This window comes from Eulemur rufifrons, chromosome 14 (assembly GCF_041146395.1).
Source record: "Eulemur rufifrons isolate Redbay chromosome 14, OSU_ERuf_1, whole genome shotgun sequence".
Classification (NCBI taxonomy): Eukaryota; Metazoa; Chordata; class Mammalia; order Primates; family Lemuridae; genus Eulemur; species Eulemur rufifrons.
Genome location: NC_090996.1, coordinates 11,958,502 through 11,977,733, shown reverse-complemented (window position 1 = coordinate 11,977,733; position 19,232 = coordinate 11,958,502). Strand labels below are relative to the sequence as shown.

Genomic DNA, 19,232 nt, shown 5'->3' with positions numbered 1-19,232 from the left:
ATGTATGAAGAGGGAATGGTTCTACTGCAAAAGCTTAGCAGTATTGGAAAATTAGTGGTTAGCTATTCTAAATAAAATGTAGGGGAGCAGGCCCCCTGGAACCTACCGGTACTTTTCATCAGATTTCTAGCTGTTCTGTTCATCTCATGCATTTCTCCTGCCTCTGTAGAGTTACAGATCATATTATGAATTATAAATAATTATGAAAAATGAATTATGAAATCTTACGGTTTTAACTTCCTTAGCATTTGAACTTTCTCATTGTTGAAAAATTACCAATATGGAACTGTGTATAAATTAACTGTTTATAATTAATCTATAATAAAGGATAACTTAATTCAATTATGAGTAGCCAAATAAACTGAGCTGACTTTAAATTTATAAGAATTAGTTTCTCGGCCGGGCGTGGTGGCTCACGCCTGTAATCCTAGCACTCTGGGAGGCTGAGGCGGGTGGATCGCTCGAGGTCAGGAGTTCGAGACCAGCCTGAGCAAGAGCGAGACCCCGTCTCTACTAAAAATAGAAAGAAATTATATGGACAACTAAAATATATATATACAAAAAATTAGCCGGGCATGGTGGCGCATGCCTGTAGTCCCAGCTACTCGGGAGGCTGAGGCAGTAGGATCGCTTAAGCCCAGGAGTTTGAGGTTGCTGTGAGCTAGACTGACGCCACGGCACTCACTCTAGCCCGGGCAACAGAGCGAGACTCTGTCTCAAAAAAAAAAAAAAAAAAAGAATTAGTTTCTCTTTAAGTTTGCTTATCCAGTTCTCTATATGACCAAGGACAAATTGTTGATATTTCAGTGCTTTGTTTTTCTCAGTAATTATACCAAATAAGCTTTAAAAGTGATGTAAGAATCTCTGGGTAAACATGGAGTTCTATAACTTGATTCAGATAATATATGTATCCTTTAAATTTTATATATTATTTTACTCTGCACAATCTCATACAAATTAACCCAGCAATGCTACAAATGTTCAAACTAATCAAGGCACATCCTAATGCCATATGGCAAGAATATCTGTAACAAGGGTTAACTGAGGATACTTCTAGATAGATTTTATTTGTAGAAAATCTTGCTTCCTTCTTCCTTGAATGTTGGAAGCTGCTGTTCCTGGACTAATATCACCAATACTTGATTACCTACTCTCCCTTTAGGGAAAGTATTAGTAAGCAAATTTGGCAAAGGGACAGCTGCCTGTGGGCTAACAGATGGTCACAAGAGTCATGCTGTTCACACCCACCATGAATGTGGAGCACAAGCCAAGGAAAATTAGACAACTGAGATGTTCTTGTGCAAAGTATTAAGCTAGATCAGAAATACTCATTCAAATACGTGTATATAAACACATAAAAATGCTTCCTGTCAATCAAATATGAATAATGGTTTGGCTCCCTATGAGTCTGTATTAATGCATCATATTAGCTATCAACTTGCATTATCTATAATTTGTAACATGTCATCACAGTAGCACTAGGCCAGTGAGGTGTGGGGAATGTGGCATGAAAAAAAACTCTGGCCTTGAATCCTTGGACAAATCACATCACTGCCTCTCTGAGCCTCTGTGATCTCGTCCTCTCTGAAATGGGAATAATGATCATTTCGAACTCACAAGGGGTATGAGGGTTCAATGAGACAACCTAACATCATGGAGTACTTATTATGTGCTCTTCAAAGCATTTGACACTCAACACACACTGAACCAATTGTAATACTTAATGTTGTAACAGAAAAGCTCTAAAATATTAGGTAACTCTTCAAGGAGATGAGCATTCCTGTTTACACAGACACCTCTAGGAACCCCTGCTACCACTCTATGATATGAAAATAAATGGCATCAGCTTTCCTAGGAGATCGTGACTAAAAAACCTCTAAAGAAGAGTATAGTACAAAGGAAATTGAGATGTTATTGTCTGCTTTATTCAGTTAGGAACATTTATTTTACTAATTTTTTCCCATTTGAGATACATTTTAACATTTATGGAGTGTTACTATGTTTCTTGCTCTAAGATTTAGGTGGATAGTCTCATTTGATCCTAATGTCTTGGTTTCTATTATCCCTATTTTACAGATAAGACACTGAAGCTTTGAGATGTTAACTTCCAAAACCTTGCTGAAGGTCTCACAGGCAGCAAGGAGTCCTCAGGCCTTGGCAGTTTCTCTATTAACCTTTGCACTCCCCCCACTCCCAGCCTCAACCAGGCCTCAATAGTTCCTTCAAAGGTATGGTGAAATAAAGAGAGATGAAAATGCTTTTATGATGTCACAGCACTATTTTAGTGTAAGAAATGATGGGATTCTCTGCAGCATTTTTTCTCTTTAGAGGCTTTCTTGTAATCTTACTCCTGATTTTTGGTGAATGTAATTAATCTTCCAATAGCATTACAATACAGACCAGTTCTACCAGGGCAAACAAATATTTCTGACTCGCCTCCCCGCTTCTTTCCCTTAAGAAAACAAAAAGGAGAAAGAAAAAGAAGAATCCACAGCAATCTGTAGTCCCCACAAGAATTACTAACAGCTAACACTGTCATAATGGTTCCTTTTGCCAAAAAGGCACTAAAACACTACAGATAAAACCACAGCATGTCTTAACCACCCCATCTAAATCTCACATATCCCTTTTTTTCTCTTGAGGAGGAGCCAAGGTTTAAGACTGCTGTTAACTTTCTAACCCGTGTTTTATACTTTTACACACACATAAATTTAGTAATGATTGACATAGAATTTTGCTTTGTGACTGGAAATTACATCTTACTCTCTTTTTCTTCAGTGTTATGCTTCTGAGACCTGCCCACCCTGATACAAACCGGCTGAGTTTCTTCCTATTCATAATAACTTCTACGTGGTATCCCATTGTGATGGTTAGTTTTAGGTGTCCACGTGGCTAGTTACAGTTCCCAGTTAGTCAATTAAACACTAGGTGTTGCTATGAAGGTATTCCGGTAGATATAGTCAACATCTACAATCAGTTGACCTTAAGTAAAAGGGATTATTCTCAAAAAGCTGGGTGAGAGGGTGCCATCTAATCAGTTGAAAGGCCTTAATTAAGAATAAACTGAACTTTCCCTGAGGAAGAAGATATTCCACTTAAGGGCTACAGTGCAAGTCCCTGCATTCATGCAAGCCAATTTCTTGAAATACATATACATATATACAGATGCATACATATGTATATTATCAGCATATATGTATAGGTGTATGTATATACATTTATACCCATCACATAAATAGATTGCATTTTTACCCATCCATTCCCAACTGAATGGCACTTTGATGGCTTACAAGCTTCTGCTATTACCAACTACATGCAAAGGAACTGTATATACAGGTAAGAATTTACCCAGAAATAGAATTGCTGCGACATAAGGCAGGTGACAGATTTTTCAATTTTATTAGACATTGCCAAATTTGAAGAAAGTGGCTGTGGCAATTTACACTCCCATAACTACTGCATGAAAGTACTGTTTTACCACATCTTCACTAACACTTGGTATTGTCTTACTTTTTGCCTGTATGATAGGAGAAAAACAGTACCTTTTTGAAAGTACCATAAACTGTTTCCCTTGTCAGCATTAAAAAAGTATGACTGAAAATATCTAAGCAGGGGGAAAGAAAAAATGAAAGGTAGTTTCCTGGTAGGTTGTAACCTAATGGTTTTATCCTCTGTTCTCATGTCGATCAGTGACTTTTGTCCTTTTAACAACAGGGTAGGAAGGCGCATGGAGAGCCTGCACACTGCTACAGGCTGAGCTGTAGACTCCACTGGATTTGGGCTGTGGTCACCCTCCCCTGCCGCCAGGCACTGTGTTCCAGGCACACTGGCCTGCAGGCTGCTCTCTGAACAGTCCAAACCCATTCCCACCAGCAACTGTGCACTTGCTCCTCCTCCTGCCAGAAGGCTCTAGTTCTGGATACATTTCCCACAAATCTCTCCTTCCTCCACGTGAATGAATGGTGGCAATTCCAGTCCTCCTCTCCCTGCCTCTCTCTTCCGGGGGTTTCTCTTTCTACAATGTGCTTATCACTGACTCACATGATATTACCTATCTGTTTACCCTCTGTCTCCTTAGTAGAAACAACAAGTGATTAAGGTTAAGGACCTAAATTTAACCTCACCACACCTCTAGCACCAAGAGCCTGGACCATCCAATGCCTCACAGCGAACTTAGTAGCAGCAGCTTTTGAAATCTGTATCACATAAGAGATGTCTGTTTTCATGGATGAACCAGCTACATGCAGTACCCTCAGCTCCACCAGCTCATGTGAACACGCCGCTATAGACACAATGACCCAGTGGGCCAATTAGCCACAAAAATCGAGTATTAGGTAATGACGACACTGCTTGTAATTTCATTAGTTCTAAGCGAGGGTCACAAAAGCTACAAGGCTCTGCCCTCTACCTACTGAGTCATACCAGGCTTACAAAATCTGAAAATGCCAGGGTTTTCCTTGTGAATTTTGCTTCCCAATCCTGTTTTTCCAAATTGTCATTTAAATTACCTTTTAAATACTAGGCATTAATGTGGCCCCTTAAAAAAAAATCTTGTTGGTTCATCAGCTGGTGAATGGATAAACAAAATGTGGTGTAGCCATGCAATGTACTATTATTCAGCCATAAAAAGAAATAAAGTACTGATACACTCTACAACCTGGATGAACCCCATTAGGCTAAGTAAAGAAGCCAATCACAAAAGACCATATATTTTATGACTTCATTGATGTGAAATATCCAGAAAGACAAATCTATAGAGACAGAAAATATATTAGTGGTTGCCTGGAGCTGGAAGTGAGAATTAGGAATGACAGCAAGTAGGCATGAAGGATCTTTCTGAGGTGACAGAAATGTTATAAAACTGGATTGTGGTGATGTGTGTACAACTCTACAAATTTACTAAAAAATCATTGAATTGCACACTTAAAATGGGTGAATTTTATAGCATATGAATTATCTCAATAATGCTAGTTAGGGGGGAAAAAATGAACAACAATGACAACAAAAACTCTTCCTGCATTCCTGGCTGCTAAGGATTCAGGGACTCTAAATCCTCAGTGCTATGGAACAGCCACAAAGTTGTGTGTGCTGCTTGTTCTTTTGGTCGTTTCTAACTAGGCTGCTCACAGAAGAGCCAGATGTGATGAGACACAGGTCATCTCCTGTCCTTACAAACACTGGTCCAGGACCAGCTGGGAAAGTGCTAACCGGTCTGCAAGCATCTCTGCCCACGCAGCTATCTGCAGCAATTTCCCTTCCTAGGGTGAAAATCAATTTGACCCATTAGTAGTAAATGATAACCCAGCTATTTTGAGACAGATCTCCTGCTGGAATAGCAGTCGTCTCTCCAGCTACGACTGTGGAAGTAGTTTGGCAAATGTTTTTCCAGGCAAAAATCTTTACTGTGTCTTTTTTTTTTTTTTTTTTTTTTTTTTTTGAGACAGAGTCTTGCTCTGTTGCCTGGGCTAGAGTGCCATGGCGTCAGCCTAGCTCACAGCAACCTCAAACTCCTGGGCTCAAGTGATCCTTCTGCCTCAGCCTCCCGAGTAGCTGGGACTACAGGCATGCACCACCATGCACGGCTAATTTTTTCTCTCTATATATTTTTTAGCTGTCCAAATCATTTCTTTCTATTTTTAGTAGAGATGGGGTCTTGCTCTTGCTCAGGCTGGTCTCGAAATCCTGACCTCGAGCGATCTTCCCGCCTTGGCCTCCCAGAGTGCTAGGATTACAGGCGTGAGCCACCACACCCGGCCTACTGTGTCCTTCTAAAAGGGGAGTTTCCTAGGAAATTTTCAGCCCACAGAGAAAACTCTCCATGAAACTTTCATTATGACAAAAGATTGTTTTGCCTTCATTCTTCCTTCCCCTTGTTCACCCACAATCCAGGTTTTGGTTTATACAGAATTATTTCTGCAAAAATGGTCCTTCAGGGTGCAAAGGCCATGCTAGAAAAGAAGCTCTGAGGCCTGAAGGCTTTTATTCTATGGCTCCTTCCCAGCAACTCAGCCTGAGTAGGAGAAGCCACAGGGCCAGTGGTCAGCAAAGCACAGAACAGCCCTTGGGCTCAGCCTCTTAAAGAATATTCTGAGAGTTCTGGGAGTACCTATTAAATCCCAAGCTCCCTAAGAACCAACCAAGCGATCAGAACCATTGTGACCATCTAGAAAGATATGTACTGCTACCTCTTAAGATACATTACTGGACACAATCACATTCCCGTGACCTTCTATTTCATTGTTTAAAGAGAGATTTCTGTGACAGCCTCTGTGTTCCCGATTTCCTACTCATTTAGGCAGCAAGAATTGTTCTGAATGTAAAGCAGAATTAAGCCAAAAAAAAAAAAAAAAGCCCCCAACACGTTGGTGTGAATAGAAGGACTTTCTACAACTATGCACACCTTTTGGACAAAATTATCAAGCCTGTTAAGAGAATTCCCAGAACTAGCCCACCCAGTAACTTAGTGTTAAAAACCTAGGTTTTTCCATTGTTACTTGAAAAAAAAAAAAAATGTGGAAGGGGAACCACGTACAGGTAAAGTTCATGGTCATCTGAGAAAGCAGCTCGAAGACAAAAAAGTAACGATCTGAACCCAGTTCAAGACTAGAAAATTTCATTCCATCTTAAATACTGGACAAAAGTTTTACCTTTGTCTATGAATGGAATTGTTCAAAATCACTTTTCCTTGAAGTTTAAGTGCAGATGATTACACTGGGCTTAAGATCCAGCAGATGCTATAACTCTCCATAGTTATATATATTTCTTGGCAATGCCAGAAAAGCCTTCGGGTTGAAAGCAGGCATTCCTAGCCCTGGCAATTAGCAAGCTATCAGACACTGGGACAAGGTCTAGCCTACGCTGGCCTCCATCAGACAGGGTATTTGGGGCCCCTAACCCAGAATTCAAGCAACTTTTAGATGCTGACCTTCAAAGGGAATAATACCTAAATACCTATAAGTTTGAAGTAGAGACTACTTCTTTAAATTGCAACTATAATATCCATTTTTGCTTGGTTCATTAGAGGCATGTGTTCTTATTTGAAAGAACAGAAACATAATCCTTCCAATTCTAAGTTACAGTACCAGGATGACTATCATGCAACATAACTTTAGAGTAACATTTTAAAAGTAACACGTGGGGTAATTTTAAAAGTAACATTGCAACCAGAATCTGAAAATGTCCTCCTTTTCTGGTATTTTCTTGTTTGTGTATATGTGTGTGTGAGAGAACCATGACAAGTACTAGATAACACGTGAACATGTGTATTGAAGTTTCATCCCACTAACTCTTTCTCACATTTGGACCTTGAAAACAACATAAAAAACTACACATTTGTGCAACCTCTATTATATATATGCCTACATTGAGCCCGTCCTTAGGCTGAGCGCAGGAAACACAAAGATGAACAAGGAAAGAGTTCCAGCCCTTGGAAATGCTTGGTCTAACAGGGAGACAGGTGTGAAAAAATGCCAACACAATCCCAGTGACACGGCGAAAATAAGAAATGCAAACATCTTTAATATTACTTGAATATCATTTAAAAATATTTACCTATCACAGATAAAGGGAATATATTAAGGAAACAGTTGATTAGTTAATGGGTTTTAAATAGCTGTTGAAACATACACACTTTGAAGGACACAGAAAACACTAGACTGTCTGGTTAAGTGTTCTTGCCTGCCTCTTTATTGTTTTCAAAAGGTGTGTCCTGGAATAAAAAGCGAGCAATGAATTTACAGGAAAGAACGTCTCATGCGCTGGGTCTCATTTGTTCAGAAAGCTCCAAAGCACTTAACAGGTAACAGGAATTTTACCTGTTCAAAGAGCAAAGTACACTGACTTCGTATAACAAACGACTTTTTTTTTTTTTTAAGTTCACTAATTCTTTCCAAATGCCACTCTTGTAGTAGTATCTGGAATAATTCTAGTGAACTCCCTTCAACCAGACCCTGTGAGATAGGTCATTCATATTGTATTAAAATCATAGTCCTTGCCATCTGAGAAATATTGTTCAAAAACTCCAAATAATTTAAAAACAGCTCAAGTTCTTATATTTCTCAGATACTAGTAAGGGGAGTCAAAATTTTTAAAACATTTTTTTTTTTTTGTCTCTCATCTACTTCTCTTATATAACTAACGTTCCAAAGACTTCTTACAAATTGCTTTAAAAACTCCTCTTAAACGTAACCTGCATATATATCAATCTTTTCCTCCTTTCTTCCCATACTGAGAAAAAACAAGGTCCAAAGAACTGAAGTGGCAAAGGCAGGGAAAGGAGCAAGGAAACGTCACTTATGACAGGGGCGGGCCCAGGCAGAGGGAGAGCCTGCAGTGCTAGGACTTTGGCGCTGCTGTCCTGGCATAAAAGCTATAACCTCCAGAAAGGCACAGGCCCTCTTTGTCTTTTCTCCAGTGCGGTTCCTGGTGGTGACCACAGTGCTTGGCACAGCTGTGCTGCTCAAGAAAATAGGTGCAGAAATGAATGAATGTCAGTGGTAAGCTTGGCACATACGTAACAGGTGCTCAAAACACATTTTCTATCTCAGTCCCACCGGCTAAGAAGGAGGTGATGACTTTAGTGACAACTGTGTGAGCAGCACAGATATTCTGTATTTATTCCACAAATATTTTTGAGTTCTTACTACGCACCAGCACAATGAGGGGTTAAAAAAAAAAACCCTCAAGGAGTGTACAGCTCATTGAGGGAGAGGAAAATGTGTGCCGATAATTTCGGCACCATTTTTTTTATTAAATATTTATTCGGCTCCACCTATGAGTTAGTCACTCTTCTAGATACCAGGATAGCAGTATAAACAAAACAGATGAAATCAAGGCTCCTGCGGTGGTTACAGCCTAGTAAACACATGCCGCTATGACTATCATCTAATGCTAATCGAACACCTACGATGTGCCAGACACCGTTCTAAGAGCTTTCGTGTATTGTCAGGTTTAATCTTCATAGCAACTTTATGAGGTAGCTACTATTATCCTTATTTACAGATGAGAAAACGAAAGCACAACATCAAATGGAGACTAGAACATTACCAAGTACATACAAAAACGTGGGATAACACAAAGGATGGCTAGGTTAGCGGAAGATGTCTCAAAGTGTAGGGCAGCTGGACTGAGTCTGTGATAAGAACAATGTTTTGCATGTTTACAGCATGCTTACACGTTTAGAAACAGACTGTATTGTCAGATATAGTTGACATCCTGAATCTCAGGCTGCTCCAAGTATAAAAGGAAGCCCATGCTATGATAAAACATACCATTTGGTCAATTAATCATCAAAGTTTTATTTTAAAAAACCCATTATCACACTGAAGTATCGTTGTGATTTTCCTGATTTGTCATTGGAGGTTTTCTGGCCAGATATGGATTGGTCTATTAACTAGTCTCCAGTATCTGTATCTTAGAGACACATGGAGGTGACAGGCTGTCTGTTCCCTGTACTCTCTCCCCTCCCCTATACGCAAGGGCTTCCCTCCTCCTAACTCTGGGGCCACTCTGCTCTTATGGTGGCTGGTGGTCGGATTTGTCATTTGAGACCTGTTCCACCCCCCTATGCCAATCTTCTGCATGTTTATTCTAGGCCATATGTTTTAATCATCTGAACTTTGCCCCCCTACTTTTGACAGGTTGTTATTACTGCTTTTGTACCTTTCAAGGACACGGCTGCACCTTGAAGGGGATCAGCTGCTTGCAAATCAGGAATGACTTTTAAAAGAGCTTTAAGTACTGGAATTTGAGGGTTATTAATTTTGTTCAGTTAATTTTCCATTGCATTTGTAGTCTCAGGTTGGTAAATGTTAAAAATGTACTACCGTATCTAAAAATCAAGATAAAAACGGTAAGATTTAAAATTAGGTAAAAAGGTTAATTTGCAAAACAAATGGCAAATGTTAGCTTGGTTTTTAAAACATTTTACCCATTAAAATGGAACATATATATTTCTGCTTTCTTTAGGTTAAACATTATAAAAGTAACCCATTTACATAAAAAATGTAAGCACTCCAGAAGGTAGAGTGTAAGTGTAAGGTAGAGAGTAAGTCCAAGTTCTCTTCTTCCTGCTCTAGAGTTAACTAGAGCCCCCCTTTGATATTGTTAGTGAAGGAATTGCCATTATTTAGGAACTTTTTAACCTCCAAAGTACGATAAAAATAAAAACACTTTAAGCAACAAACCGAGGGCTATCTGCTGTTCACCTATCTGCTGTTCTCTCTAAAGCATACATATAGCTCTAGGAGGCTGTGAATGATCAATTAAATCTCTGAGCAGGGCTCACCTATTTTGCTTCCTAGTTTAAGAATATATTCTGGTAATATTTTTCTTTTATTTTTAAAAGAGAGAGAACCTAGCCACATTTTATCTCACTTACATGTGCCTCACCTTTATCCACAAAGACTTCAGGCAGCTGTTACACCAGGACACAGTCATTACAATCATGATAAACCACAGAGACTCAAGGTCAGAAAAACATAAGTAGAAGTATAAAATCAAGGCTGAGGAAAATAAGAACAGAAGTGCACAGATGTGAAAAGTCACAGAGCTGTAATTACTCAGCATATATCCATAAGTTCTAAGTTTGGGGGGGGAAGTATGCCCAATCATAGTAGACAAGAATTCTCAGGTATTCTCATAGCCAATGTCCATATTCTGTATGTTATAGGTATACATGCTATACCACTGCAAAACACACATACACACACCTTCTGTGGGTTATAAAAAAGGAAATGGTTTTAAAAGATCTACCTAATTGAATTGGGCACAATTGTGTGCACCTGTGGTCCCAGCTACTCAGAAGGCCGAGGTGGGATGACTGCCTGAGCCTGGGAGTTCAAAGTCAGCTTGGGCAACAAACATAATGTGGCCCAAGCTCACACATAAATAAATAAATATCTACTTCATTGGTGGGAGTTCAGGGAAAGGAGCACTCTCCATAATGCAGATTACAGCATAATTGGGTGCACGTTTTCTGGAGGGCATTTTGCAATGTGGAACAAATATGCTTTAAAAGGTACCTGCCCTTTGGCCCAAAGCTCCCTTATGGGAATTTGGCTTAAGGAAAACATCACAGGTCTGTGCAAAGCTTTACCTGCAACGATGTCCACTGCAGTGCTGTAACAGCAGAGTACTGGCAATGATCTATGCTCAACAACAGGGCTGGATCAATAAATTATGATGAAGAATGGAGTTCTGTGGAGTCATCAAAACGATAAATCACCGAGTCCTGACTGACATGGGAGTGTGTACCGAAAAACATCAGAAAGAGTAACAGTAAGAGGTAGTGTTACCTCTGAGCTGTGGGATTCTGGGTTACTGCAGTGCAAATTGTCATAAAAACTTTGGAAATACTCTAGTATCAGAGAAAAATAGTTTCAAAAAGCTGCCAAGATTAAATACACATACCCACAGGCATATGAATGATTGTGGGAGATAATGAAAAGTATAATTTTGGAGACTTGTTCTCAAGCATGTACAATTACAATCTAACTGGGGAGAAGACTCAAAAATAACATTTCCTTTAGCAAGTACTAGTCTTGGAATCTCTTGAGTAAACTTTAACCTGCTCAAATTCTCTTTAAAAACTAGCCTATTGTGCTTTTATGTAACTTTTCAAGAATAAGTTACATAAAAAGAAAAGGTACTTTCATTAATATTCAATTAACAAGCAAATTCAATTAACTATAACTCTGCACCCCACCCCAACCAATCCAGTTCATCTGAATAAGCTCATCTATGCCCTCAACATCTCTTACATAATAAAACCCTTTGATGTGTTCAGCTATGATAGCTTTAGAGCTAAAAACTTATGTTTTATTGTAGTAAATACAACTGTGTGGCCTTTCTCAGACCCATGTTCCCTGGGTCCTGTCTTCTGACATTAAGTACCCCCCCGAGGCTTCTACTCAGGCTGCAGACCATCCTGCAGAGAAACAGCAGATCACCAGCAGGCCTGAAACAAACAGTTTTGTTTGTTTTGTTTTTAATTTAAAAATTTTATCTGCACATGCCCATGAGAATGGCAAAAACTGAAAGGATAGAAAGTATCAACTGCTGGCAAGGATGTAGAGCAACTACAACTCTTTCATGCTAGTAGTGGAAATGGAAACTGGTACAACCACTTTGGAAAATTGCTCGGTGGTTTCTACTAAAACTACATAGGTTGAATGCCTAACACCTAGCAAATCTGCTCTTGTGCATGTACCCAAGAGAAATGAGGGTCTATGCCCATCAGACTTGTACCAGAATGTTCTTCAAGCACTATTCATAATATCCTGGAATAGTTTAAAAATAATCCAAATGCTTGCCAAGAATAAACTGTGATATATATATATATATATATTCACACAGCAGAATATCACAGAGACAAGAAAGAACTAACTACAATTACTCCCCAAAACACAGATGTATCTGACAAACACACTGAGTAAAAGCAGACAGACAAAGTAGGCCAAGCTAACGAATGCCATCAGATATCAGGAGAGTGGCTACCATCAGAGAGGGTCCCGTGCCTGGGGACTTCAGGGGGTGCTCATGGTCTGCTTGTTGAGCTGGTGCTAGCTACATAGGTGTGTTCAGTTTGTGACAATTTAATGAGCTATGTACACTTAAGCACACCATTCTCTATACTGCAGTTCAATAAAATGTTTTGAAAATAAATTAAAATATATTTACATGTGTTAACAGATAAAAATTAATGTTTGTGCAGCTTTTATAATAATTTTTTTTTTTTTTTTGGAGACAGGCTCTCACTCTGTTGCCCAGGCTGGAGTGTAGTGATGTGATCATAGCTCACTGTAGTCTCGAACTCCTGGGCTCAAGCAATTCTCCTGCCTCAGGCTCCCCAATAGCTGGGATTATAGGTGTGCACCACCATGCCTGGCTAATTTTCAAAAAATTTTTTTGTAGAGACAGGGGTCTTGCTATATCACCCAGGCTGGTCGGTCTTGAACTCCTGTCCTCAAGTGTTCCTCTGGCCTCGGCCCCCCAAAAGTGCTGGGATTACAGGTGCGAGCCACCATGCCCAGCCAGCCTTTATAATAATTTATAATAGTTTTTACTTTTAAACTGCAGAATAAATAGCTGTGTGGAATGCTAAAGAAAACAAAAATCCAATTTGTTGTAATTTCATGCTCATTAGGTTTCACTTGCAGGTCTGTACAAGGCAAGAATTAATGCCCAATACCAAAATAATATCACGAATGTAAACCCAAAAGCTACATGAAACTTGTGAATGGTGTCATCTGACCAACTGGTCCCATCCTCCAGGCTTTGTAATAAAGGCTGCTACTTAACAGTGTTATCATAGTTCTAAAACTTCTTTCCAGTCAAGAAAAAATGTTTATGACCAAAAAAATCTATCATTTGACTTTATAGTTCTATTTTATCAGGCAAAAAGCTAATGTATTGGACTGTTCACTTTAATATTCGATACCTGGCACCCTTTCTGCTGCTACCTGGCACCTGACTCTTATTGTCCCCTTTTTTAGTCATCCTGGAGCCAAGAGCAAGTTGTGTAGGCTTCTGCAAATCCCATTTCATCTTCAGCACATCTGAAGAGAGTAACATCAAGGGAAAAGATTAATATCAAATAGATAGCTAGAGCAATAAACATACCTTAGAGAGGGTTCTTAAAAAGGCATTTTGAAGTGTCACATGCTAGCTCTGCATATTGTTCACACTGGAAACCAATCAGGCAGGGACTTTCACTTACACATCCCCCATTAACCTCAAGAAAATAAAAAACCATTAAACAAACCCCGATATATATGCCAAGGTTGCTTACTCTACCCAATTAAAGAACTAAAGCATCTCACTTTCTTACTAAAAGGTTTGAAACATGCCAGTGATGATGAATTAGCAGAACGACAGAAAATTTCGGTGACATCTTAGATCATGAAAATTATGAAAATATATTTGGTCTGTGCATTTGTTGGTCATTAGAAACTATACGACTGGCCGGGCGCGGTGGCTCACGCCTGTAATCCTAGCTCTCTGGGAGGCCAAGGTGGGCGGATCGTTTGAGCTCAGGAGTTCGAGACCAGCCTGAGCAAGAGCGAGACCCCATCTCTACTAAAAAAAATAGAAAGAAATTATATGGACAGCTAAAAATATATACAGAAAAAATTAGCCGGGCATGGTGGTGCATGCCTGTAGTCCCAGCTACTCGGGAGGCTGAGACAGGAGGATCGCTTGAGCCCAGGAGTTTGAGGTTGCTGTGAGCTAGGCTGACGCCACGGCACTCACTCTAGCCTGGGCAACAGAGTGAGACTCTGTCTCAAAAAAAAAAAAAAAAAAAAAAAAAGAAACTATACGACTATACAGAGACTGGCGTGGTAAATGGGATGTGGAACCTGGTCACTCAGACTTTAGGCCTTATTTCTTCAATCTAAAAATGGTTAAAAAGCAAACAAAATCTGTATCCACCTCGAGGGCTGATAGGTACTTAACAAAATGGTCTATGAAAAGTCTCAAGGTAGGGGTGAGAGCCTAGAACAGGACAGGTGCTTCATAAATTAATTGTCTATTCATTCAACAAATATGCATGCCTACTATGTGCCAGAAGCTGTTCTAACTGCTTAGGGTACAGCGAAACAAAGCTTGTTGCCTTGGTTTGAGCTCACATTCTAGTTGGGTGGGAAGAGAGAGAGAGAAAGAAAAATAAATATATTACATAATATATCCTAAGGTAGTACGTGTTATGATGGGGAAGGTAAAGTAACCTAAGGTGGGGTTGGAAGATGGAGTTGTCCACAATTTTAAAGAGTTGTTTGAGGCCAGGCGTGGTGGCTCATGCCTGTAATCCTAGCACTTTGGGAGGCCGAGGCGGGAGGATCGCTAGAGGTCAGGAGTTCGAGACCAGCCTGAACAAGAGTAAGACCTCCGTCTCTACTAAAAATAGAAAGAAATTAGCCAGACAACTAAAAATCTATATAGAAAGAATTAGCCGGGCCTGGTGGCGCACACCTGTAGCCCCAGCTACTTGGGAGAGGCTGAGGCAGAAGGATTGCTTGAGCCCAGGAGTTTGAGGTTGCTGTGAGCTGGGCTGATGCCACAGCACTCTAGCCTGGGCAATAGAGCGAGACTCTGTCTCCAATAAAGAGTTGTTTGAGCAGGCCTCCTTGAGGTGACCTTCAAAGACTTGTCATTTCCCTGCTGCACTCATTGCTTAGCAAGATTCATGCAGACAGGACATCCTTGGATGACATCACACCCATACCTCTTCAACCCCTAAGTCTTTAACAGTTCTAGGAAGGTGGTGGCTACTCTTAATTAATGGTTTTTTGAACTTTACTTCTTCCCCTACCACTAAAGCATATACTCACCAGAAAACCATTCAAAATCACAATTAAGCTTTTGAAGGCAAATTATAGGCATACCGTACACCAAAGTGTGGCAAGGGGAGGGATCTTTGGCTGAACTCTAATTAGCAACCATAACATTACTTGGCATTTTGGGGCTTATTATCAGGCCATTTGTTCATGAAGTGGTAAAACACACATCCTCCTGGGAGTTAGCAAGAATGTCCAGTAATCTCGTCTAAGTATATATTTTAGATAACTCAGCAAATGTGTAAATAGTATATATTTAAGGATATTTGATACTGCATACAAAGGATCATGCTACTTTATAATTCCCTCTTTTCTCTAAAGAATTTTTTCCTTTATTTCAAAGTCAGAGAAATTTGAGTATTTAAAAAAAAAAACTAAAACCTAGCAAGTCATAAAATCTCATTTGCAGGTGGCTTTTGTAAACACACCTGGTCAGGATGTGTTTCTATTAGTAAAATATTGTAGACTGCTAGGTAACATAAAGGATATACCTTTTTAAAATAACTCGATTCACCAACACTACCAGATTTTTGCTGTATTAATCTTAAACTGTTTGCAGCTTTGACCATTGCGGGAGGGGGTGACAGAGGGAAGAATGCAGCAGGGAGGTGGTGAAAGGCTTTTCAGGCTTCCACCCAGACCTGCGAATATAAAATTTCACTGTGCATTTCCACCATAGTCAAAACATGGGCAAGCAGCTTTCACTTCATCTTATAGATTATATAAAGTTGTCGTCTGGTGCTGTAAATTCTTTTTTTTTTTTTTTTTTTTTTGAGACACAGTCTCGTTCTGTTGCCTAGGCTAGAGTGCCAGAGCATCAGCCTAGCACACAACAACCTCAAATTCCTGGGCTCAGGCAATCCTCCTACCTCAGCCTCCCAAGTAGCTGGGACTACAGGTGCAAGCCACCACACCCCGCTAATTTTTTCTATTTTTAGTTGCCTGGCTAATTTGTCTCTATTTTCAGTAGAGATGGGGGCTCGCTCTTGCTCAGGCTGGTCTCAAACTCCTGACCGCAAGCTATTCTCCCACCTGGGCCTCCCAGAGTGCTAGGATTACAGGTGTGAGCCATCACACCTGGCCAGGTGCTGTAAATTCTTTTTTTTTTTTTTTTTTTTTTTTTTGAGACAGAGTCTCACTCTGTTGCCCGGGCTAGAGTGAGTGCCGTGGCTTCAGCCTAGCTCACAGCAACCTCAAACTCCTGGGCTCAAGCGATCCTCCTGCCTCAGCCTCCCGAGTAGCTGGGACTACAGGCATGCGCCACCATGCCCGGCTAATTTTTTGTATATATATATTTTAGTTGTCCATATAATTTCTTTCTATTTTTAGTAGAGACGGGGTCTCACTCTTGCTCAGGCTGGTCTCGAACTCCTGACCTCGAGCGATCCACCCGCCTCGGCCTCCCAGAGTGCTAGGATTACAGGCGTGAGCCACCGCGCCCGGCCCAGGTGCTGTAAATTCTTATTCCACCACCTTGACGTAAAAAAGTGACCCTAAAACATTAACAAGGAAATTGTCATTAAAATTAATCAACACACATTTAGTGAGCTTTTAGTATGGTTTCAGACACCTGGGAATGGAAAACGAGGTTCAGGACTCTCATCTTCAGTGTATTGCAACCTTTTAAAAACTGAAAATGATTTACACTGCTTTATGTATAACCAAAATGAAATCCACACTTTTTTTCCTCCTGTTCCAGTTCCTTGGGTAATATGACATGCCCAAGTGGTTGGCATTTGTGGCACTGTAATTCACTCGAGTCAGCCCCTGCAACGAGTCAACACTAAACTATAAGTCAGGAAGAAGTGGGAGAAAGAGCAAAGAGAAGGCTTTACTCTGAGCATCTGACTACTTGACTCAAGTTGTTACCCCATCTGAGATTGGGAAGACATATATGCCCATGTTCTTGGAAGCAGGGTGGATGGAACTTCTGTGTTCCTGTTTTTGTATCCCAACAGATATTTAGACTCCGCTTGAAATTGGCAATGATCTGCATTCCTCAATTACAGTTTTTTCTTTACTGACAGTCATCAGAATAGCTACGAAGAGTCTGGTAGGAAGAATGTTGTATTTACATACTTTGTTAGTACCCCACAGCCCCTGCCCCACCATCTTCAGGATTATTTAAATAGTAACAATCTCAATACAAATGTAAGACTTTAACATTCAAATTTCTGAAATCTCTAAAAATTGCCCTCTATTAAGGGAACATGTGAATAAGGAATAGTTTCCGGTCACAGTTGCTGAGTCTGAAAATGCTGTGTCAACTGTGTCCACTGTATCATCCTACAAAGTATAATTCATAGATTACAGTATATACTTTGTGTATTAGAATGAAGGGAATTGATAATCTTTTGGACTTCCAGGGATTATGAAAACATTTCCATGCTCTTTTGTTATTCTCTACCAACAAAAGTCAATAAACTCCTCTGATTTTGGGAACTAAGATCTTGCAAACCCAGAAGCTAAATGTTAGGGTTAAAAAAACCATAAAACCGACCAAACGGTGGGCCTTAAACATGGCTACGAATGAATTTAGAGAACTTTAAAAGTTTTCAAGGGGTTCAATGACCCTAAGCTGAATTCAAACAAAAGTTGTTTTGTATTCTATTAATAGCAGATGATTAAACACATATCTTATTTCAACTGGAATTCATTTATAAGTACTTAAACTTACTAAACTGGCCACTAATCCTAAATCTATGTCTGTTTCTGGAAAAATCCTCTTCTAATACATGCAAAGTTAGCAGACTGGCCATCAACGCATTCCTTAAGGTTAGGTCCATTTTATTAAAATCTCGGGTGCTCTTTCACTCCAGTAACCTCACAAAATAACCGATGTATACGAGCCAAGTTCAACTTAAAGCGGTGCGAGCAAAGGTCTGGGGCGGGGTGGGGGGGGTTCGGTTAAAGCCTTCCCGGGAGCAGACCGGCCGCCACCCCAGGACTCCCGGGGCTGAGCGCGCCCCCACCGCGGCTCGGGGAAGCGCTCGGCCGGCCCGGCCCTCCCTAATTACAGGGGAGTTTCCCCCCTACATTCCTGGGCGCTTTATTTGCTCGGAGGAAACTCGAGCTTGCCACTGGTCTCCGAGGGCTTAAGGGGCAGCCAGGCGAGCGCGACCATCGATTCCCAGAAGTTGGGAGGAGGACGCGGGCCGCACTGACGGCGGGACCCGGCTCCTCCGCCCCCCGCGCCCAGGCCGGGGAAGGTGCGGCCGGTCGGGCGAGAAGGGGGAAGGGGAGGACCTTCCCGCGGCGCAGACCGCGAGCCGCCGCGGGGCTCCCCTAGCTGGCCCCGCGCGCCCCGGCTTACCTTGTAGGTGGTCTCCGTGAGCCGGCTCACCTCCTCCTGCCCCCGCGACATGGCTGCGGCCGCCGGGCGGGCGAGCGCGGCAGGGCGCGGCGGGGCCTCGTGGCCGCCCGACTCCGGACGGCGGGAGCGCCGGGGCTTGGCTGAGGAGCCCTGGAAGGTCGGCCGCCGTCGGCCCGGGAGTGTCCGCGCGCGCCTCCGCCGCCAAAACGTCAAAACTTGCGGTGCTGCTGCCGCGGTCTGAGGGACGCCGAGGAGAAGCGGCCCGACGCGGCGGGTCGAGCGGGGCGGGCCGGGCGGCCCCACCTGAGGCGGGCGGGCTGGTGGGCGGGGCGGCCCCACCTGAGGCGGCCTGGTGGGCGGGGCCAGACCGGGGCGGGGCCAAGTGGGCGGGGCGGCTCCTGAGGAGCGGCCGGGGTTGGTAGGGCGGGGCGGATGGGCGGGGCGGCACGGGACGAGTCGCAGTGGGCGGGGTCACCCACCTGAGGCGGACAGGGCGGGGCGGACACTGAGCGCCCTCTCGCGGCCCTCCCAGAGCTCCCCGAGAGGCTGAGACCCGCGGCGTTTATGCCTCTGTGGTCCTAGAG

General features: G+C 41.8%; 1 protein-coding gene across 1 annotated transcript in view; it reads right to left on the bottom strand.

Moving 5' to 3' along the window:
• Nucleotides 1-18,939, bottom strand: part of BAIAP2L1 (BAR/IMD domain containing adaptor protein 2 like 1) — an 88,297-nt gene extending 69,358 nt beyond the window's left edge. Inside the window, exon 1 of the mRNA XM_069485779.1 lies at nt 18,649-18,939. Within this exon, the coding sequence (XP_069341880.1) occupies nt 18,649-18,699 (51 nt within the window). The 5' untranslated portion in view covers nt 18,700-18,939. The remainder of the gene's footprint in view (nt 1-18,648) is intronic.
• Between the last annotated feature and the right edge of the window lie 293 nt (nt 18,940-19,232).